At 35.0% G+C, this 24,808-nt stretch overlaps 2 protein-coding genes across 2 annotated transcripts; one reads left to right on the top strand and one right to left on the bottom strand.

The window, feature by feature from the left end:
• On the top strand, positions 1–22,916 carry LOC149954568 (uncharacterized). Its single transcript, XM_090169962.1, has 8 exons — positions 1–71; positions 2,950–3,027; positions 3,935–4,014; positions 5,153–5,219; positions 14,733–14,903; positions 15,039–15,186; positions 15,932–16,152; positions 22,596–22,916. Exons 2-8 carry the CDS (start codon positions 2,986–2,988, stop codon positions 22,914–22,916), a joined length of 1,050 nt encoding a protein of 349 aa, XP_090026088.1. The 5' UTR covers positions 1–71; positions 2,950–2,985.
• Positions 8,887–13,761, bottom strand: LOC149954569 (macrophage mannose receptor 1-like). The gene is made up of 12 exons (XM_090169120.1): positions 13,725–13,761; positions 13,040–13,108; positions 12,851–12,979; positions 12,606–12,769; positions 12,424–12,532; positions 10,503–10,756; positions 10,264–10,438; positions 10,058–10,198; positions 9,868–9,984; positions 9,641–9,814; positions 9,391–9,576; positions 8,887–9,086 (listed from the first exon to the last, which is right to left on the bottom strand). Exons 1-12 carry the CDS (start codon positions 13,759–13,761, stop codon positions 8,887–8,889), a joined length of 1,755 nt encoding a protein of 584 aa, XP_090025246.1.
• Positions 22,917–24,808: the final 1,892 nt, after the last annotated feature.

Here is a 24,808-nt window from a genome sequence, read left to right as displayed (position 1 = left end):
TGACAGCGCGAGCTCAGGGGTTTCGGTATTGCGGTCACCGGTTATTGGTCCCGTGGTCAAAAACTACGAAGGTGAGCAATCTCAAAACGCCTCTAAAACCTGACGGCAGGGGCCACAATACCATAGGCCAAATTTCGTGCGAATCGGACAATTATCTTGGGCGTGCATGGAAGAAAACCAATATATACAGGGTGTTACGGATAAGAGTACCGAAACTTTTGTAATGTGTTCTATGGGTCAATACGAGTTGAAAATGTCTCATGAATCATGGCCCTAAATTGTACCGTTTAGGAGATACAAGCTTTCAAAATTTGACGTAAAAAACACCGAAATTCACGCAAATGTGAAATCCTTATTATGCCTTGATCACAATTGTTGTCTTAAAATTATCGGTTGTTTTTTAGAGATAAAGTGATAAAAGGATCGCCGAATATCAAAAGATCATTACAATTATTATCGATGCATGTGAGACAATTCGAAACACACCAGACATCTGGGAAAACGTTCGTCAATCATTTGTTCGACGTTGTCGTTTGTGCATTAGAGTTCAAGGTGGGCATTTCGAACAACTCTTGTAAATAATGTGAACGGTGCGTGTAACAATGTCAATAATTGTTCTGTTTTGATAAATAAGAACATACCATTAATTATGTGCTGCTGGTTTTTGTACTATCAAACACGACTAGGTTACAGTTAAACGTCGAAAATTATTACAAGTCTTGTTTTTAAAGCTTCTTCGTAAATTCACAATCTGGAGGTGCATACTTCCGGACGATATTGTAATGATCTTTTGATATTCGGCGATCCTTTTATCACTTTATCTCTAAAAAACAAACGATCATTTTAAGAAAACAATTGTGATCAAGGCATAATAAGGATTTCACATTTGCGTGAATTTCGGTGTTTTTTAGGTCAAATTTTGAAAGCTTGTATTTCCTAAACGGTACATTTTAGGACCATGGTTCATTAGACATTTTCAACTCGTATTGACCCATAGAACACATTATAAAAGTTTCGGTACTCTTATCCGTAACACCCTGTATACAAACATCAGTTTTTAAAAATATAGATTTAGAATCGTCTTCTCGTTTTTCCCGTTTTATTCCTTGAGAAATAACCGGGCGGAAAATCCCTACCTGCCCAGATGATACCGTTGCTAATAAGCTATCCTGTCGTTTTTACACGTTTGGTTATATTTTTGCGACAATATATAATTGTAGTGTGGATGACACTGAGAAAAAGTTGCCAATTTCCCAAAGATTCCCAAAAAAATACCTTAAGATTTTTGTAGAGATTTTCCCATTACGTTTTACTAACCATTCTTAAGAAATCTTTGTAAGGGACAATTAAGTTTCAAATAGATAACAACACAGAGTGTACTGTACCTTGGACTTTCGTGGAATTTCGCTTCAAAAAAATTATTGCTTTTACACAATCCGTAATTCAAACGAACGCGGTTAAGTAAAATTATTAAGACATTAATCAACTTTATAGTTTTTGTTAAAATCATATCTTGTCGACAGAGACATTACAATTGAATAAGCAAAAAAGAAAATTTCATATTGATTTACAATTTTATTTACAAACGCAAAAGCGGTAAAAGCTAAACAACGTTTTTAATCATTTGCTTGACCTCTAAGTTTTAATACCCCTTGTTTCAAACATTACATTTTGCGCTTAATTTCACTTATACAGTATACTTAGGATACTACGCCATCACCAAAAACTGTAAGACAAATTTCCTGCACAAACTAAAGCCACACGCGCTAATTAAAAAAACTTTACAACTATAAGAATTTGAAAGACAGTGACCAAATTAAGTTTACAAAAATATGAGTAGCCTACGAGTAGTGCATAGCAAATTGGTCTAAGTCTGAGAATCAAAATATACTAAGCGAACGCGAAGCTAGCAGAGTGGTCTCAGTCTGCTTTGATAACATGAAACAAGAGTGAACACGTATACACACGGATAGGGTCACGAATAGAAAACGTTGTAGACATGATATAATATAAAATATTTACTCGAAGTCACGAGACGAAGTTTTTCTTTTCGAACATTTTTGGATCCACAATTTGCAAGCGCATAGAATTCCCAAGTCCAGTTCTTTTATTTTCATTGTGGTTCACGGCCCAACAGCAAAGACAGCTATTTTTGCTAACAGTGAAAGCTATAGATCATTTACCTTTACGTAGTAGCAACTGAGCTTAGACTAATAGATAAATCATTAAAATTCCCATTAGGTAGAGAAAAATAAAAACAAGGCGCATATTAAAAGAGAGACACGACCAAATTACTATTTACGTGAGAAACGTATAACGTGTCCTGCTACGATATTACTTTTGAAAATTAGTTGTTCAAAACAAACGTGTTCGAAAATGAACTAATTGTCTTTTCAGAGTATAATATGTATATGGCTATATAGCAGGCGAGCGTTTCTAGTTTGACGTAGTGGTATTATGAACACAGTACACGTTATAAATCTAGCGTACACGGAACTGGCTATTGAAAAGGCGTAAGGTTGAAATGCTTTTCAAATAATATAAGCTGCTCAAAATTGGTAGGCTAGTAGAAAATTGCCTGTAAAATATTTAATGCTGACACGCTAAATTACTCTAACCTGTTCCAAATTCATGCCATTGCAATGGCATTTATAAATAGACAATTAATGTGACTTAACAAATAACGCAAATTTCTTTGATAAAAAATTCATAGTGCTAGACTCGTTTGCTCAGATGTCGAAAAACTCTAGAAATGTACAAAAACACCGGAGCTACAATTTAAGCTTTTGTACAATGATATATTAAGCGATGCATTTAAGAGGTGAGTGCGCAGAAGTTTAATTATTTAAGGCTAACTCAGCTAGAAGCCAGTGAGTAGTTCACATGTACACACGTGAAGAATTAATAATTAAAAATGACGGTCCCTTTAAGTTCTTGTCATTGTTCCAGGGTGCTCGTTCAAATCTGTGCAGACTTTTGAAAGATATGAGGGAGGATAAGCGAACTATAAGGGTAGCGGTGATCGAAGTAAGCATATACTGAGTATTTTTATATATTATACATGTATACTATTACATATATATATGTATATATATATACTCCTATCGATTACGGTTTATATGTATACACGGGTGTAAAATATACACACGTAAACGCTCATTAACACTATCCAACTTTAGTCAGCTGACAAGCTGCCTGATTTTTGTCTGACCGACAAGTCCGGTAATGTGAATGCTTCACCTGATAAGATTTTTGTCGGGGAAGCTTCCGACTTTGAATCGGGAAGAGAGGCGATTAAAATCAGGCAGACTAGCTAGTCAGGTGGCAGCAGCCAATAGAAACCGAGAAAAAGTGACTTCAATGCGGTCACGTGTGAAATCGCAGTGAGCGGACGACGTTCAATTTAGGTTTTTTTTATAAACTTTTCGACGTATTGATCCTTGTGTGGAGAAAGTTTGATAGTAAAATAAACCGTAAGTTTTATAACTATTTCTTTCCCTTTTTAATTATAACAGAATTAATCTAATTGTTCGTTCTTTTTTCACCCTTTGTTTATTTACGATCAAAACAATACCCAATAAAGCAATTTTCTTTTTTTGATCAGACTCCATATTTACAATCACTCAAAACAATAAATTTAACCAGCCACAAAATTGAGCCAAAGCCAACATTCCCAAATAAGAAAAACAATCAGACAGCTTCTACCTAAATTTCCTTTATCTGATTGGTTAATGATATATAAACGACCTCATGCGTCTAACGTTCGAACTAAACTACCCGACAAAACGCATCCAACAACAAGCTGACGAGTTGGATAGTATGAACGCGAAAGCTGACCTGACTAGTCGGGCTGACTAGTCAGACCGACATAGTCAGGTGACTAAAGTTGGATAGTGTGAATGCGGCTTAAGACGTACAATCCTTATTTTTGAAGGAAGCGTACACAATCCTGACTGCTGAAGCAAAACTTTACGAAGAGCTACAGAAATACTTGGAATCTCTTTTCATGTTGACGTAAGTAACTCGAAATACCCATTTATAAATCTTAAATTCCATTCTTTTTATGACCTTTTCATGTTTTTATTAAATTAGTACAAAAATATCTATCTGCTGTTTGATACGGTCAGGGTAACAGATAATATGTGGCCGCAGCTTAAGCTTCTGTGTTCATGTTAACCTGAATGCTTTCTTAGATATAATAGTCTAGTGTCTCAAAATGGTAATCTTAACCCTGAGGTCATAAGCCATGGATCATTTACATTTTGCATTTTAGAATATCAAAAGGTTAACTTCCTTTAACGTTGGATGTGTCGTTCGTGTTTGTTATCACCTGGTTTAAAGTCCTTCATTCTATTGTGGTTTTACTTTTAAGTTGTGGGAAAGAAAATAAAGCTTTGGCTTTTTGTCCCTTTGACCGAAGTGGGCTGAAACAATTTCACTGCTTTAGTTATTTATTGACAATAATGTTGTAATTAAAAAGGGTACTTCCACACGCTTGGAAGCTTAAGACATTTTATATTCGATTTACATTGTTTTCCATAAATACATAATTTTAAATTACTTTCTACAAAGCATTAAAGTAACTTTTGGGTATAATATTGGGCTACGACCAGTTTTTCAAGGGATTTGAGGAAGTTTTAAATGGGGGATGAGCTTAAATGGCTTTGGGGTTATCGGTAGCCAGGCTAGCCACAACTGCCCCACACGATCTAAATTCCAAGGTTGCGCTTTTTAAAGGACCGCAGAGCTGATTATTATTTAACCAGTCGTAGACCTACTTCACATTGAGCGCCATATGACAATTAAAATAAGTATATATTTATTTCATTAAATTTTTTAGTTTTAGTAAAACGTATGTCAGTAGTGAATACATTTCTTAGCATCATACTTTGATGTATATGGGCAATTATTAAATTTACATTTTAATTTTAACTTATTCTTATTATGTTGGTGAAGAAAATCAACATTGAAGCTATACTCCCCAAAATCTTAACTTTCCTTCGCTTCTGTGGCCATTTCATATTTATTTCTAATTGTTTAATTTCTTATGAAATTGCACTCCTCAGAAATGTCTTGGCATACAAAGGTGTGATTTTTTTAAATTTTTGATTAAATTAATTAATTATTAAAATGTTATTTTTACGTATTTCAGAGTAGAAATTGAACCACACTCTTCGGTTGATTTCAATGAAATTGAAGTTTTTGATGAAGTTCCCTGGGTAAGTAGACCGAACTTTGTCCTGGGTATTAAAAATAGCCAGACTCCTTTCCACAAGTTTTGGTTCCAAGTGTAAATTTGTTCGTTAAGCGAGGGACAAAGAACGACAGTAGAATCGGTAAACTATTTAATTTTTTAAGCCTTTTTTAATTACACGTCACCAATCTTTCAAAACTCAATTCGAACTAACTTCTCTTTTTAAAAAACTCTTCACGCGCTTCTCCAATCATTTCAAATCGCACCTATTTCAAGTAACAACATTTCACGCGCTATCCGATATTTATTCACTTTACATTCTTTTAACTTTAACTAAATAAAGACATGCCAAATATATTACACAAGCAACCAAATCTGACTCTCTCACTGGCTTCAAAACTTGTGAAACTACAGATTGTCGCTAATAGCTTAAAGAAAAAGGTCGTTGAATGATACCACAAAGCGAGCTATTGAAGCTTTTAAACTAATGGAAATTTTCTAAGAACTAATCATCTTTCAATTCATCAGCTACGACAGTCAAGGAGGTATGAGATAACTAACTTACAAGTTAGTTAGGCTTTGTCAAACGCTTCGATTTAATTATTGGCCTTGTGCGAAATTGCTTTTTTTTTAAAGACAACTGACAAGGAGACGACCCGAGGTGGTTCTCACCGATTTTGTTCAAAGTTGGGGGATTGTTAGACCTAGATGTAACATGAAACCCGTTAAAGGGAAAAGTTACGCTGGGCTTCCGTTTTGCCATGGCAACCAAAAATGTTTTTGACAACATAAAATGAGAAAAAGTCTATGTAAAATAACATGCGAAAATTACAAATTCTAAAATCCCCCCTGTGCAAAACTCCAATAATTCAAAAAAAAATTATTTTTAAAAAAATTGTAAATTTTACATTTTTGGATTACTTTGGAAAAATAGGGGGGAATAAAAACCATTTTGGGTGAACTCGAGCTAATTTGAATAAAAAGGTCGAAATTTTAGGTATAATACAAAATATTTGTAAAACTTATGCCGTGATAACTGCCATATATTTTCGCCGATAAATCTTAAAATTTCTACATTACATTATCTGAACGATGTAAACAGATTTTTAGATTTCGATAGAAAAACGACGCCATTTTATAAAATGGCGGATACAAATATAAATCATGGTGCAATAAGTTAGGTAATTTGTATCCGATTAACCTGAGATTTGCTACGTTACATTATCTGCCCGAATGAATTTGTACTATAGATTTCTAAAGAAATCCGACACCATTTTGGAAAATGGCGGATATCAATAATAATCATCGTGCGATAAGTTCCGTAAATATTCGTCGAATAATCAGAACTTTTCTACGTTTCATTATCTGCCCGAGTTAATTAGACCTATGGGTTTTCCAATAATAATCCGACGCCATTTTGAAAAATGGTGGATATAAATGTAACTTATGATGCGATAACTGCCGAAATTATTTGCCAATTTACGTGAAATTTTCTACATTACATTGTCTGATCGAATAAATAAGCCCCTTACACTGTGATAGAAATATGACGCCATTTTAGAAAATGGCAGATATCATAATGCGATAACTGCCGAAATTATTTGTCCAATTACTTGAAATTTTCTACTTTACATTACCTATTAAAGATAATTAATCCTATTAATTTTCATAAAATTCGAGGCCATTTTGAAAAATGGCGGATGTCAAAATGTCTCACGGTTATATAAGTTCCGTAATTATTCGACGATAAATCTGAATTTTTCTGTTTCATTAAATGATCGAATAAATAAGTCCTTTCTATTTTGAAAGAATTCCGGAGCCATTTTGCAAAATGGCGCATGTCTGAGAAGTTTCGTAATTATTCGCCAACTATTCTGAAATTTTCTATTTCTGAGCGAGTAAATTAATCCTATTTCTTTTGAGAGAAATACGCCGTTTTTCAAAATATCAATGTATCTTTTGGTGCGATAAATTCCGTATTGTTATTGTTATAAAAAAAATTATAGGAAACTTCATATATAATGTGTAAATTTTAATACATTTCCACAAAATCAAATAATATTGGGTAAGTTCTTATATATTCTTGACATATTGGCATATAATCTCCCGAGTTACCAATAATTTCTCGAGTTTCCAATCATTTCTCGAGTTTCCAATCATTTCTCGAGTTACCAATAATTTTCAGAATAACCAATAGTTTTCAGAATTACTAATAATTTCCAGAATTACCAATAATTTCCAGAATAACAAATTATTTCCCAAAATACCAATAATTTCCCAAATTACCAAAAATTTCCTGAATTACAACCATTTTCTGATTTACCAAAAATTTCCCGAATTACCAATAATTCTACAATGCCAATTGAACTAATTTAATAATATTTAAATTTATCCAAATTATACCTAAATGATTAATTTAACCATAATTATTTTCGATTAATCCAATGATATAAGAACTTACCCAATATTATTTTATTTTACGGAATTTATAGCACCAAAAGATACATTGATATTTTAAAAAACGGCGTATTTCTCTCAAAAGAAATAGGACTAATTTACTCGCTCAGATATAGAAAATTTCAGAATAGTTGGCGAATAATTACGAAACGTCTCAGACATGCGCCATTTTGCAAAATGGCTTCGGAATTCTTTCAAAGTAGAAAGGACTTATTTATTCGATCATTTAATGAAACAGAAAAATTCAGATTTATCGTCGAATAATTACGGAACTTATATAACCGTGAGACATTTTGACATCCGCCATTTTTCAAAATGGCCTCGAATTTTATGAAAATTAATAGGATTAATTATCTTTAATAGGTAATGTAAAGTAGAAAATTTCAAGTAATTGGACAAATAATTTCGGCAGTTATCGCATTATGATATCTGCCATTTTCTAAAATGGCGTCATATTTCTATCACAGTGTAAGGGGCTTATTTATTCGATCAGACAATGTAATGTAGAAAATTTCACGTAAATTGGCAAATAATTTCGGCAGTTATCGCATCATAAGTTACATTTATATCCACCATTTTTCAAAATGGCGTCGGATTATTATTGGAAAACCCATAGGTCTAATTAACTCGGGCAGATAATGAAACGTAGAAAATTTCTGATTAATCGACGAATATTTACGGAACTTATCGCACGATGATTATTATTGATATCCGCCATTTTCCAAAATGGTGTCGGATTTCTTTAGAAATCTATAGTACGAATTCATTCGGGCAGATAATGTAACGTAAAAAAGCTCAGCTTAATCGGATACAAATTACCTAACTTATTGCACCATGATTTATATTTGTATCCGCCATTTTATAAAATGGCGTCGTTTTTCTATCGAAATCTAAAAATATGTTTACATCGTTCAGATAATGTAATGTAGAAATTTTAAGATTTATCGGCGAAAATATATGGCAGTTATCACGGCATAAGTTTTACAAATATTTTGTATTATACCTAAAATTTCGACCTTTTTATTCAAATTAGCTCGAGTTCACCCAAAATGGTTTTATTCCCCCCTATTGGTCCAAAGTAATCCAAAAATGTACAATTCACAATATTTTTAAAAATAACTTTTCCCTTTACCGGGTTTCATCTTATATCTAGGTCTAACAACCCCCCAACTTTTAACAAAATCGGTGAGAACCACCTCGGATCGTCTCCTCGTGAGTAAACCTTTTAAAATGTTTTATTCCGTTTCGTTCTGAAATTTTACAATTCTTGACTCATTCAATTTCTTGTAAAATATTCTTTTATAAGCCATGTAAATGGTTGCAATCAGTGCCAAGGAAACAAGAACAACCCCGACTGCGATCCAAATCGTGCCCTCTCGACTGACCCCGGACACTTCACTTTCTTCGGTATCGGACACACGATGACCAGCATCAGCTGGAACGATAAAAACATATTGTGGTTAGAAAAACTTATAGCCGATATATAATGAATGAGTCACGCCATAAGTTCAAGCTAGATTTTGACATATTTCAATAAACGATGAGCCTGTGCCACAGTAATTTATAAAAAATATTAAAGTCAGTTAAAAGGTAAATTAGCATATAGTCACTACAAAATCGCCGCTTCTCCCTATAATTAAAACTTTCGCGGTGCCAGATTTATTGCCATCTTCCATATCGAATATCACATTTAATTACATAAATAAATAATACATAAAGTAAGATAATTATGTTTTTACCTCTGTTTCCTTTATTAATTTTAGAGCTTTTAATTAGAGTTGAATTTCTTAAAAATGCCATTCGAGTAGCATTGATGCTAGTCTGATAGGATTCAGTAATATGATCATTTGTTGTGGGGGTGGACACAGTCGGTGTGCCCCTTTGACCTCTAGTGGCGTCTCCGGGAAAAAAAGTGTGTGTAATATCTAGAAAAGGAAATTTGAGACTTGCGTTATTTTAAACTTTACTTGTTATATTAGTTTCATATACCTTTGTTAGTTTGGCATATATAATGCTTCTTGCTTAAGCAAGGAATGTTGTTGTACTTAAGAGTACGTGAATCTAGCTCTACGCATTTTTCATACATTAAATTGTTCGGTTCCCCTACTGCCCAGGGTAAATATGTTGCGGCATTGCCGTTGACGAAATTAAACACGAATAAATCTGTATTTAACAGAGGGTTAGAACCGATAAAAAATTATTTTTCTTTTACTTACTGCTTATTGATTGTCTGATTCCTACTATGAACTCCTGGCTGGTGAATTTCCGAAGATAAGGTCCCAGGAGAAGAAGGTCATGTTCGGATTTGAACATAGCAAGCTTTCCATTTTCTGCTGTTAATTCATTAAAAGAGAAAAAAGATGTTTAAAAAAATCTAATATTGAAAATTAATATAATTGTTTTTACCTTTATTCAAACATTCGGTAGTCGCTCTCTCAAAATGTTTAGTTTCATTGCTTACTATGTAATAGCAGTGGAGATTGCTTACATCAATCCAGCCATCGGGACACACTCCGACGTGGATCTCTCGACTATTTCCGTTTTCCTCTAAGATAAATGGTCAGTTAACAACGTTTCAATGCTACATTCCTTTGAATAAAATTACGAATTACGTAATGGTTTGGCACACACGAAACTACGTTTTGTGGCGCAATCATCAATAGACCATCCAGCTGCATTCGGCGTGGAAATAGCGCACCTATCATCTGAAGTTTCAAAAGGTTGTCCTTCATTCCAATTGGTATGATACACAGGACTGCCATCTATCCAAGCAAATATGCCTTTATTCTGTACTGGTAGAGGATTAGTATCAAAACACGTGTTTCGTTGAAACGTTTTGTATCGCCGTTACCAGCTCGTTGTTGTGGTCTGAGAACCCAATCCAAACGCTGGCGTCCAGATCCACGGACAATGTGGCCAGAAAAGCTTCGTCGTACGTATCTCTAACTGAAGCTAAATGAGCCCCGAATTCTGTTTCACATTTATCTTCGGCGGACCAAAAATCTGTTTCGTCTTTCACAAGACGAAAGCAAACTTCTTTATAGCTTATGAATTCTTTCGGGCAATCTTTATTGGACTGAACAACGTCACCTTTTCCACCATTTACTGTAAAAGACGTTTCAAAATTAACTAGAATTAATTTTAAAGAAAGAACAGTTCTTCAACGCGGATTAGTAACTGCAGATCTCAATATATCAAAGCTCGGATTTTTTAATAGAGTTGTTGCAACTCACCCTTAATTCTATTGAAGTAATTTCTTCAATTTTTATTTCTAATTAGCTTTCTACGAAGGTATTAATTGAAATATTTAAAGGAAGTTTAACATCAATTTTTTAGGAAAACGTAATTATATTGCAGTTTGTTCTAGCTTATATCCTTTATGCAGTGGTGGCGCAGTATATTAGACTCATATTTTCTTCAAATATGTACCCCGTCTATATACAAACAAATTCACCTAAAATGCTAAAACACTTAAGACTGTGAAAATAACTTTATTATAATAATACTCTCTTTACCATCTTTCACTTTTAAAAGAAAAATACAGTTATTTGAAACATAGAGGAATAGCCCTGGAGTGGTATTGATAGTTCTGATTGGGCTAAGCACTGACATTCCTCTTCAGAAATCGCGTTAAGGGGGATGTAGAAACGGGGGGTATGTCGAGGTAGACTTTTATCTATGCATACATTCCAACAAAGGCAGCGCGATCATGGCGCCATCTACCGGTTAGGGTTTGAATTCTTTTAAAAGTCTACCTCGACTTTCCCCCCCCCCCCGCCTCGAACTGGCACTACGCTGTCGGATTTAGCGCCTTCTTTCCTTTCCCCTCCTCTACTATTCCTCCATGTTTGAAACGAAAATCTCGTCTGTAAGCCACGCCCGTTTCAATGAGAATCATCAAGACCTTCTTTTCCCGTAACATTTTTTCTAGACTGGCCATAAACAAATGCTATAATCAGGAATTTATTTAGTTTTGTGTTGCAGTTAACTCAGTATAGTTAGCAGTGGTGGGCACTCTCCACTCATTCTGAGATAGTGAGAGCAATTGAAACTAGATGGGCTGCTCGAAACTGCACAATTTTGGGAAGAGGACAAATTTTATTTTCTCACAAACGGAAAAGAGCACGATACGATATAATATTTTTCGCAAGAACAGAATTGGAGTGTAACGTTTATTGGCTTAATTCTCGGACATGGTTGCCACAATATTTGGAGATTCCCTTCTCTCTTTGACCATTTCTATAGATATCCATGACCTTTTACACGCCAAAATTATTCAATATTTTTCAAACTTCATTTTACTTTTACTAAAAGCTATGGACATTTCAATACTGTTTAAATTATTTGTAGGATGTACAGAAGTTTATCTCAGAGCCCACGTGAGAAGCTAATACACTTTTCGTTTTCCGCGTTGGTCGCTACGTGCCTCAATGTAAACTAAGTAGGCTAATTGATCACGGAACTAAAGTTAAATAACAGTTAAATCACATTCAACGAGGTTTCTGGATAAATATAAAATTTCCAGACTGTTAACAAATTCTTCAAATTCCCCGACGTTTCCTTGACTTATATCTCTGACCTAAGAGGTGAGCTGTCTACGTGGGCAGGTGGTCAGAATCCCACGGGCCCACTCAATTTGATTTGCGGGCCACTCAGCTACGACAGCCTTGGCGCCCCTACGGTTTCTAAATCCATTTGATTACCACACTATACGACACTAGATATTTAAATTCTTAGATATATTTATTGGTAAAAACGTAGAGTCAGCTTACTTCTACTAATTTGACAAATGAAACCTTTTCGTACGGAGCAAGGAACATCGTTCCACTTGCCGATTATATTTCGTTTAGTGTCCATGTTGAAACAATTTTCGACGGAGTCCTGTTAAATTTGACATATCATTTTAGGCATTCTAGGCATTCGAATATATGATTTGGTTTTTGAAAAGACTCACCCCATTTGGTTCCCCTGGTGCAAAGTTTCTATAGAGACGATCGACCGATTTGTCTATCCAATTGCCTCGTTCCCAAGCGGCACCCCGAGATGAAGTTGATTTTTGCAGACCTATCCATACTTGGGATTTCACGTATGTTTCTCCCAAATAAGCCGTTAAGAAATCTATTAAGAAATATCAATGGTTTTTGAATTAAATTAATTCGCTCACATTATTTAAATGGATCAACTCTTGAGGCAACTTACTTTGTTCTTCGACAGAGTGTATTGACGCTAGTGTGCCTAGTTTCGATGAACAATACTCTTTGGCGTAGTTAAAAGTCTGGTCAGTCACTCCATCCACGGAATTGGCGAAGATTTTGTAACATTTAGTTCCTGTAAATAAAGCTTTTAAGTATTTACGCGAAATTCAGAAATACGTGAATTTTTACTAACGAAATGGTCTCCATCCTTCTGGGCAACCAGTAGACGACGTTGTCTCCTCGCAATTCGCAGATGGAAGTACTATTTTAATTCAATTGTAAATCAGAAGAAAATTAATAGGAATTCTAGCTTTGACAAGGAATTAAAATGTATATAAGAATCTAAAACGGGTTACTTCCACTTAAAATATATAAGTCATTCCCCTATACGACTAATAGTTGAAGTTGCTCTTTCAGTACTATATTTTCTATGGAAAATATGACTAATATGACGCCAGTTTATTGTTCAAAAGGGCAGCTCAAAAGTAACGTTATGCAAAAAATCACCTTTTTGATCCTCTCTCGTAGCGAAGAGTAACTATTGGAAAGACCCTCATCTCCTAAATTACGTCACAAATACTCAAACACCCTCAAATAAAATAGCGCAATAACCCCTAAAATGTATAAATTTGTTTCAAAATAAACAAATTTATGTATTGTTTTACCTCTAGAAACTAATCATACTATTATAAATTATAAATACAAGTTTTAAATTGCAAATGTTCCTTAAAATAATTGATAATTTAGGTTCTGGTATAAAGCTTTTAGTTAACGTAATAGTAATAACAATAATAGTTTAACATAAATTAATGATTGTACAACACCGCTCCCCTCTTTTATTGCATTACGTAATGCTCGAGCGGTTCTATACATCTTACCAAAAAGCAGCGTAATAGACAAAAGTTGTACTTCCATGTTTTTCTCACTTCTTCAAGACTCGAAGTCACTCGAAGAAAATGGCGCGTATTTCAGTAACGTCCGTGTTTGTTTTATGAAGAAGCGTATCTATAGATGATAATTAGTCACATATATAAATTTTTGTCGAGATAAAATATTTCCGTTTTCAAATTCGCTTTAGTGAAGTCACTAAACGGAACAGGATCTTTAAATCGGGGTTTTGTTTGGGGAAAACCGGATAGTATGTGCATTAAACATATCTGTACAGCTTTGTGTACTAATTGTCGAAGCCATTATCAACAACCATTCAGTTCATTTGTCATTTTAATTCGCAAAATTGAGTATTTCCGAGAGTAGATTAATTACAACTAAACTTTTATAAATCGACCCTCTTAAAACATTTCAAATTTAGATACCAATTTTAAACTTAACGAAATTTCCGCTTATATTTATTTCTGGGAAAAAAATAATATATATAGGTAGATAATGTTTAATTTGTATTTACTTTTTTCGCATGTACGTTTTTAATTTATTATTTTTCATAGCAATGATAAGTCGAAAGTTTAACGTTAAAGATTTTGAATGATACGTTACTTACCAACCATAAAAATTCATAAATATTACAAACTGTCAGAGATTTTATTTAAAACTATGTTCTTAAAATAGGATAACTTAACTCAGTAGAAAATTAACCTTTAGGCTGAGTAGACTTGACCCTAAGGGCCCGAAACATTTGCCGAAAGGTAGAGGGAACCGAGACGGTGATAAAACCAAGTTAGAGAGTGACCAGAAAAGATCTCAAGCCTATGGACCAAGGTAGTTGTTAATCCGCCACTGACTTTGTTGTTAGATTTAGTCAAGCTTATTTTCCCAAACCATTTGATTACTTTTTAACTTAAAAAGTAGGCTGTTAGTGAGCCTACTATAGTCTAGACTATTGTCACTGAGACCAGCGGGACCTTATTCGATATTTTCGTTTGATATTCCAGGGTGCGGACATCCTTGTATTGGACACGCAACTAAGTGTCTTTGAGAATTTCGCAAAACCCAAAAAAGCAATGCCTTCCTATGTCTGGGACTTCAGCTCTTCGGTAATCTTCAGTGCTGAGCCTGAGGAAATCTCTAAAGCTTGCGATAATTTATTCAAAATAGATCTGGAGGTGAGAAACTGCGCGTAAAATTAACTAAGTTCCATAAAGTGCTTAACATTAAAAGCTAGTGTTTTTTCGGTTTCTATATTTATCGTCGTTTCTTTGCACGAAATGTTTAAAAAACTCTATATTCCCTATCGCCAGGTTTTATTTATCTTCGTGGTCTCGATTCTAGTCGTTGCATCTTTAACCACACTCATATTGGTTTTAACGGCTAAAAAGAAAAACATTTCATTGCTGGGAACCTTGTTCGCCAATCTTTGGGAAGCATTTTTCTTTTTCTTTCTCCAAGGTAAAATGTTTTAAATGCTATTTTATGTATGCAGCCGAGAATTGACGTTACCTTAAAGGGAATGTAAACTGCAAAGCAATCTTAATGGAAGACCCCCTAAATTTTTTAATTACCCTGTACAGTGGCGCCATACATTTCTAAAGCCAAAGGCAAGAACGACCAAAGCTGCAAACGTTGGTGTTCTACACCAAATACCCGAGGTTATATTCCCTTTAAAGATATAGTTTCAGCTTGGATATATTTCGAATTTTGTGATTTATGGCACTTAAACAAGTATTTATTTATGTTAATACCCATGGTTGACGTCATAAATTGTGGGGGCGAGAAAGAAATTAAGAAGATTTCCTACCTAATTCGTACCGTACTAGTTTTTCTTAGGGTTAAATACGTGAGTAAAATTTTGTTGATTCTTTGGGTGCGTGCTCCAAATATTTTAGAGGGATGTAACCTTGCTCACGTTATTTTGCGCTACAAAACAAAGGGTGATCAGCAGGACAAAAGTACCTCAGGTTAATAATGGCTGTTGGGTAGACACATCCAAAACCATGCATTTACGGAAAATTGGATTGTGTGCACCACAGAAAATCTACTGAGCCGGAAGGCAGTCACAAAGCTTTTTGAAACCTGACTTGTCTAAAACGACTTTCAATATTTTGTGGACAAATTAGTGCGATCTTATACATGTATTAAATATAAAATCTCTGGTTCTGCAATTTATTTGGTTTTCTTTTTTTTCTTTTTTCAGCTGGCAAAACACTACCCACAGTTTTGTCGCACAGAACTCTTCTCCTTGTTTGGTTAGTTTCTGTGAAGTTTCTCTCAATTACTCTGAGTAGCGCATTGAACTCTGAATTTTCGTTCGTCACTTACGATATCATCAACTCGTTGAGCGACTTGATATCTCATCCGGATATTATTCCAAGGATTCCAACTCCATCGTTCGAAAAATTCATTTTTCGGTCAAGAGTTAGTGGGGTCTTATTTATTTTCTAATTGAAATACTAAAAATTTAACTGATTTTTTTCACTGGCGCTCAAAGACAATCTGATTAAGTGCAATAACATTGCTTTACATACGAATTTCTAATCGAAATTCATAATGCATACTCTACGGGAATGTACGTCCACGGGTATTATAAATTTCTTCTCGGACTTTTCAATAATATCAAAGTGTAGAAATTGCTTTGATGGTAATTAAATAAGTAATATATAATCAGCTAAGTGAATACCCAAGGAACCACACAGTTCAAAATCATCTATACCCGAAATCACTTACCTTCGACAAGTACCAAAGGCGGCGATTTTAATAGATAAAATGATCTATGTAAAATGAAATTAGATTAAAGTTATGTTAAATTTATTGTCTGCCACTAATATGAAGTAAGAGCTCTAAAGGGCTTAAAAATTTAATATTATGTAAGTACCTCAACTGCCGTCATTCTTAATAACATCCGCTTTTACATTAAAAAGTTCACAGTACCCTATTTTAAAATATTACAACGCGTATAAGGGTCGTGGGAATCCCTTCATGCCAGACGGCCAACAGCTTCGTACTCTTACTATTACCTTAAGCCCCAGCAAGTTTTTATGGAAAGCCGAAACCGACGAGGTCTAGGGAAAAGCACTTTAATCCCTATTGAGCGAGTAAAATTGGAATGTGCCTGAAGATAAACAACTAAAACATACTGAAAGAAAATTTTGTAATTATTAAAAACAGAAAAGCAGCATTATGCATACACTGAAGTTGGTATTATTATGCATTAATTGTTTACGTTTTCAAATAGAGCTAACTCGAACCCATTGATCCGATATTTTTGAAGATATAGTTACTCCAATGAAGTAAATGGCAAGAGATAACCAAGTTAATCTTTCTCATTAGTCTTTGTATAAGCCCAATGAATGAATCGATATATTTGAAGTTATTTTTTTACTGAGGCACCTACTAATAATTGTCGGATTTAAAGGGTTGATGACCATATTTTGCCAAAACAATGACTTTCCAATGATGTACAGGGTGTTTGATTTTGATAGCCCGAGGCATTTTGCTCAAAAAATATAGCATCTAGAAATGTGAAATTTTCAGGATGTAGTCACTTTCAGAAAAATCTTGACATTTTTCACGGTTTTGGAATTTTTATTTTTTAAAGCGAGGTGACAATGAACACGTTGTAGAGAATACTCTAAATTCTTAAACAAAATTGGTCTAGTCGCAATAGTTCGATTTTTCACTGAGATATTAGGTAATGGAAAATAAAAAGTTGGTAGTAGGTGGTCTTAGCCTTTTCACAACTAATTTAAAAACAAATCTGTCTAATTGTTTGTATGGCTGCTAAAAATGAACGTTCTTTAAACTAATTTTTTATTGGTAATTAATTTTGAGAGAAAAAACCGTGAAGGAGCTGACGCGTGCACGATAGACCCTGTAGGAAACCATGCTGAGAGGCCGGGATAACCGAATTGTCTTCCAGGTATTTATTTAGCTTATCGTAAATAATCGACTCCAGTAATTTGCCAACAACGGAGGTCAGAGATATCGGGCGGTAGTTGGATATCTCATTTCGCTCGCCAGATCCCTTGTAAACTGGAACGACGTTAGCCAGTTTCCAGGCCGAAGGAAGGGATGAAGTTGAGAGAGACAAATTGAATAAATTGACCAGCGGGTCAATTATAGCAGGACACATTATCTGTAAAAGCCTGGGAGTACTACCATCAGGTCCGCAGGCGGATCCGGTTTTCAAACGTTTCAAGGCAGATGCAACATCCAAATAGTCAATAGTGCCAATTGAGAAACTATCCGTACTCGGCCCAAGACTAGGGAGAGTCAAATCAAGGTCCGGCTTAGTAAAGCTTCGATAGAAGAAATCGCCAAAAGCCGTCGCAATGGCCAGCGGACACGAAAGTAGTCTGTCCAGAACTTTAAAAGACGACGGAGGAGGAAGCTCTGATTTTGACCGAACGAAACTCCAAAATCGTTTCGGATACGTGGCAATAGTGTCGTGAAGGTGCGACACAAAGTGGTCATAAGCTTCTCTGGACTTTCTTCGTAGGGTGTTGCTAAAGTTCCTGTACCGCAGCCAATCAGAATCTCTTTGTGTTTTCTTAGCTTTCGTGAAGAGCGATTTTTTAACGTGGCTTTCATGAACCAGCTCACCCGTAATACAGGGCGAACGTTTCTTCCCGCGAATGGCAACAGAAGGTATAGTGTCCTTGACACACGCCCAAAAGATGTCGAGCCAAAGTTCCCAAGTTTCATCAATATCGTTCGAGGAAAACGCAATGTCCCATGGAGCGTGAGGATAGTGCGATTAATTTTCTGCACAAATGGCCGCGGGAAGTTTAAGGTCCCAGAGACCGCAAAGTGATCACATCCTGGCAGATTGTCTCTTGTGTGAACGTCATTGATAAATCGCAGGTCGTTAATGAAAACCAGGTCAAGTAAATTAACGCCTTGAGTCGGCGTAGTCACTGTTTTTTTAAGACAAAGGCCCAACACAGTATCGGTAAATAGTTGCTCCTGGGCCGTACGAGGGTTGGAATTCGACCAGTCAACACGGAGATTGAAATCTCCCAATAAGATGAAAACGTCGTGGGGAGGAAGTGTCTCATGCAGGTAGCCCAGGAGGTCACACAGCACGGCCATGTAAGTGACGGAAGCTCGAGGTGGACAATAAACGCAGCCGGCAACAGCAGTACGTGTGCCACATGTAAACGTTGATAAAACCGCCTCAATATGAATGCCATCGTCAGTCGTTAGCAACGTGGCGGGAATTTCGACTGGAAGAGGATGCAGCGAGTCATGAATGGCAAGCAGAACACCACCTCCACGCGTAGGGCGGTCGTTACGAAAGGTAACGTAGTCGTGAGGGAAGATTTCCGAGTCAAGTACCGAGGAGTCGAGCCAAGTTTCAGTGAGACCAAATGCGTCAAAATGTTCATCATTGAAGACTGTCAAGTCTTTGATCTTATTGCGTAAGCTTCGGACGTTTGATAGCAAAAAATTCACATTACGAGATCGCTTGGGTGTTGTAAGCGACGGCGAATCATCCTCTCTCGCCGAAGACGAAAGTGGAGAGTCAGTTACAGTGAAAAACGAATCACTAAACGCAGGTAAGGCACACGTCGGACAAACAAATTCAAGGTTCGCGGAACATATACGCTGATATTCATGGCGTTCCATATTCAAGCACTTGACATGATACCACTTTTGGCAATGAGGTCCAAAACAGAAAAGTCCCATTTGATTCCTGACCACAGGCTTCGCACAATGTCCACAAGGTCGCTTAACGTTTAAAACAGGTCCCGGATTACTTTCGACATCCCCACAACAGGAAAGGTTGTTGAACCGAACAGCAATCAACGGCGTAGTCGTATAAACAGCAATTAAAAGCATCGAAGACGGAATCGGGCAAAGACGGCGACAATGTCCGGGATGAAAGTCTGGTCGAACCGGGGAGCAATCGAGCATCGAAACGTAGCAATGAGTCGCATCAAAAACAGGTAAACCAGAGCAACCAGTAGCAGCACCAGAGATAACGGCGACGTAAACAAACGCCAAACCCAGAAACAGTTAAAAGATTCGAATGGGAGAACCTAACCTAGTACTGGACGTTGTCGCCACTAAGTCCCCAAATGGAGGCTGCATTTCCAAAAATCCAGACCACTCAGCTTATTTAGAAAAATTTAACAAAAAAACAAAATAATTCACTAACCAAGAAAATTTTCAGCGAAAATACAAATTTAGTTAAGCCTAACAACAAAACTTTCGTTAGAATTAAAAAAACATAAGAGAAAAAAATTATGCGACTTTTCGCAAAGTCTCGCGATAACTGTGTCTTCTATATTTATGTCCGCGCAATTTGGGATTCACGTGGCCATCATCTTCAAAGTCACGTACAGCACGGATAATATTGTGGTGATCTGGTTGACTGTCAGTATAGAACATTTGAAATAACTGACTTAATAGACGTACGTTTTGATGACCACTACCATAGTATAACTTTACCATTTTGGACTTCTGTTCACGGCTATATTGAGGTATACTCATTTACTGAAGAACGTTGAGATAACGATTTTAATATTTGTGACTCCGCCTTTTAAATACTTAAAAGAAAACCTACATTTAAACGAAGTGCAAATACAAAAAAAATTAGAAATTCAGTTGGCATAAATTAAACATTTTTGTAGACTTCTTAAATCGCCTTTTTAAAATTGGGTAATACTTTCGGAAAATGTTTTATTTCCTCTAAAAATTAATTACCAATAACGAAATTGGTTTAAAAACCATTCATTTTAAGCAGTCATACAAACAATAAAATTCAGATAGGTTACTTTCTATATTAGTTGTGAAAAGGCTAAGGCTACCTACTACCAACTGGTTATTTTTACTGGCCTAATATCTCAGTGTTAAATTAACCTATTTCAACCAAACCAATTTCATTAAAGGTTTTCGAGTATGCTCTACGACTTTTTTATTGACAGTTTTCGTCTCCCACCTAGCGTTAAAGAAATTCCAAAACCTTGAATAATTTTGCTGCTTTTTACAAATAACAATGACTTTCCTCGATAGTGAACATCCTGAAAATTTCACTTTTCTAGGTAATATAATTTTTGAAAGAAATGCCTGGGCCGATCTTATAAAACACCCTGTTTATTAAACTTTGGACAAGAAATTGTCTCGTCCGAATTTAAAAAAAACCCTTTTTAATTAAATAATTAATTTTATCGAATAACTTGCTTGATATTAGTATACAGCCTACATCTTGCCGGGCTTCTTAGTTTAAATTTTTATCTAGGTGTCATGTAACTCATAGAGCACGCATATTTCGAATTATTTAAAAATATTTTCATTAGAAATTCTTATTTGAAATGAATGGAGCCTTCAATAATCTAAAAGAAAAAGTTTTGGAAATTTCAGAGCTAGAAAACTTGAAGGGAAAGAGTGTATAGACCGCTTTGTTTCATACACTCAGCTACAAATTCCCCGTTCACGTTTTCGAGGAGTGGCTTAACTTGTCTAGTTATGATCATCGAAACGCCTCCTTTTTATCAGCTCTCAATTCCGAAAGAAATATATGTTGTAAGAATTTCTAACCACATTACTTTAAATACTTTATTAAAAAAGTTTTAAAGTTATACAGGATTTACTCTAACGGGGCATTTTTATCAAAAACTGTTTAGCCTAGAATGTTGAAATTTTCATGATTTATTTAGTAAACGGGGAAAGGTTGAAGTTACGAATTTCAAAAACATTTTACAGGATTTCACGGTTTTTGAAAAAGTTAGGTACCAACTGGTTTTTGCTTCATGCTCTCATATCTTAGTAAAATACGGCTTTTCAACCAAACTAATTTTATTTTTACTTTTTTGGTTTGGTCCACCTGCTAGTGGGGAAAGAAAATTATTTTTGAAAATAACCAAATCTTATAAATTTTTGCTGAAATTTTAGCACTGTAGAACGTAGAAGAAATTCCTGCTTCGAGCGTATATGTCCCTAGAATAGTTCTATACACTTCGCGTAAAAATGGAATTTTCTACTATAGTGAGTTGCAGGCTAAGAAAGACAAAATATATAGTACAATCGGCGCAAGGATGCCTCAGATCGTTTCCGGTCATTCCACCGCGCGAAATTTGAATTTGGCCATTTTACGGTCAAATTCGAATTTTGCTCTTTTTGTCGTCTTTTAGCGCCATCTAGAGACCGAAATTGGAATCTTTATTTTTTAATTTCATAATTGTGGTGGCGAGCAAAATTAAAAGATAAGGCATTCCTATCATTCTTAAATTTAAAATAGTATGTATAATTATTTAATTTTGTAAATTTATTTCTACGTCTTACCAGTTAAATCGGCAGTTTCTTTTAAAATAGTTACCACGCTTTCTTGGGGGTAACGTTGTCTTAATGAGCTATAGACGTTTAAAATTATATTTTTAACTTACCTGTTAACAATAAACCTTTATCATGCTTTTTATAGAAACCTCTTGGGCTATTTAAAATATTTTGAGCTTCAATTATCGAACCTTCTTTAGCTGCATTCAGTAATGAAACTCATGACAACATGAAATTAAAAAATAGATTCCTATTTCGGTTCCTAGATGGCGCGAAAAAACGATGAAACTCACGAAATTTGAAATTGACCGTAAAGTGGTCAAATTTAAATTACGCGCGGTCGACTGGCCGGAAATGGTCTGAGGTATCCTTGCGCCGACTGTACTATAGATTTGGTCTTTCTTAGCCTGCAACTGACTATACCGCCTAGACTTCTTTTAACACTTAAGCTTCCAGGGTCGCCTGCAAGTATGACCTAACCACTTTGTAAAAACTACCATGAGATTTCATTGATTTGATTAATTTTTGCTGCATATTTCGCTTTTGTTACCATGATTCGTTTAATTTATATTTTCTCAAAATAGGCTCCAATACGAGCAGATTATCAATACGTGCAAAATAAAATTGACCACGCTGAAGAAGACAAAGGCTACTTAGAAGTAGCGGAGCTCTTCGATTCCAGTTTCTACAATTTCCCGAAGGACGAAGTTTTCATTTTTAATTACTTGTTCTTGGAATGTGTCGCCGGAGAGATCATGAGGGACTCGTACAAAGAGAACAGAAAAATTCACATTTCGAACCCCGTTATTCAAGAATACATGATGTTGCCGCTCAGTTACAACTTTGCGAGAAACAAGTCTTTTGTGGACATAATGAATAAAGCGTCAGTTATACTTAACTCTTGATCGGCTCATGCTATTTATCCACAACAGTTCAGATAAAACAGACTCGAGCTATTTCAAATACCACTTCATGTGACCGTATAAAAAGCACTTTAATAACCGTGCTAGATCCAAACATGTACAAGTACTATCGCTGGGAAAACCGTCATTTGAAAATTGTTTTGTCTATATTGAGCTAAAGCTAATTTCTCATCAATGCATGCACGCGTTGCCGTTTGGGTTTTCTTGGGTTTTCATTGAGTTTTAGATTCAACCCCCATGATTATATCGAGTACAAGCGCAAGTTAAAGGTGGGACATTCAGTTTTAAATTAAGAAAATAGATTAATCTGATGGGAAAAAATATTATTGGTGAAAGAAAAAAATTTGTGGATAAGCAAATATTTTTAGGGAAAAACCGTAGCTTTTTCATTTGGTTGGTTTCGCCTCCATTTCCTCTTGTCTCCAACCCATGTAACCACCACCGAGGAGACCTGGATAACCTTTCTAAAAATCACACAGTGGGAAGAATTTTCCACGTATAAATTTTTTTTCCCCTTCAAGATTTTCTCTATCAAGAATTGTTTTCCACCAAAAATATTTCTTTTCGACGAAAAATATTTATTTTCCATCTTTAACATTTATTTTCCAACGTAAAAATTTATTTTTAAACGTTAATATTTATTATCCAACGTAAACATTTATTTTTCGAGGTTAATATTTATTTTCCAACGTAAACATTTATTTTCCAACGTACATATTTATTTTCCAACGTTAATATTCATTTTTCAACGTTAATATTTATTTTCCAACGTAGATATTTATTTTACAACGTAAATATTTATTTTCCAAGGTAAAAATTTATTTTCAACGTTAGTATTTATTTTCCAACGTAAACATTTATTTTCCAACGTACAAATTTATTTTCCAACGTAAACATTTATTTTCCAACGTACAAATTTATTTTCCAACCTACATATTTATTTTTTAACGTAAATATTTATTTTTTAACATAAATATTTATTTCTTAACGTACATATTTATTTCTTAACGTACATGTTTATTTTTTAACGTACATATTTTTTTCAACGTTAATATTTATTTTCCAACGTAAATATTTATTTTCCAACGTACATATTTATTTTCCAATGGTTGTCCAATGGAAAAGACGTTGGGATGAGCACCTGAAGGGCCGATGCTCAATTTTCCAGCGAGATAATTTGATTTTGCAAACATCTCTCTGGCATGCGCAGGGGAATCCTAGATTTAAAATTGTTATCCTGAACTTAGGGATACTTATGGTTGTCCACGAAAAATTTCACTTAAGATGAAATCGGAAATACGATATTTCGGAGATCTAGGTGAGCTTATGAGTAGAATTATATCCTTATTGTTGTTATTGGTAAGAGAAGCTCTCATTGTGATTTATTTGCTATGATGTGATAAGGAAACATGTTTTAAATTTTAAAGATTCCATTTTTAATTTTAGATTGATGAATATATTTGAAACGAAATGGCTTACACCACTTCGAAGAGTTCCTCGCAGAGTCATCAACGGAATGACCTGGACACCAAGAGAAAAAGCTTTCAATGATATTACCTTCAAAGGACTCATTGGTATATTCTCGTGGTATTCTCGTTTAACAATTCTCTCTTTAATTCTGTTAGTTATTGAAGTGGTTGCAAATTACATACTTCTAAAACATTCTGGCAAAAATAGAATTAGAATTTCAAAAACTAAATTCGGCAACGGAAAAGGCGTTTTAAAGAGACGAAAACAGGTTAAAGTCGTGGAACACATAAAACCAGATCACAAATCGATTTATATTTGAAGGGGTGGAAGAAATTTCTTAAAAGCGCGAGTTGCTTGAAAAATCTCCTTATTTTAGAAATATATGCCTTGTACGTTTAACTAAC

The sequence above is a fragment of the Leiobunum rupestre genome, chromosome 3 (genome assembly GCF_980474605.1).
Source record: "Leiobunum rupestre chromosome 3, qqLeiRupe1.1.hap1, whole genome shotgun sequence".
Classification (NCBI taxonomy): Eukaryota; Metazoa; Arthropoda; class Arachnida; order Opiliones; family Sclerosomatidae; genus Leiobunum; species Leiobunum rupestre.
Note: the sequence above shows the minus strand (reverse complement) of the source record. Positions and strands in the feature narration are given on the sequence as shown.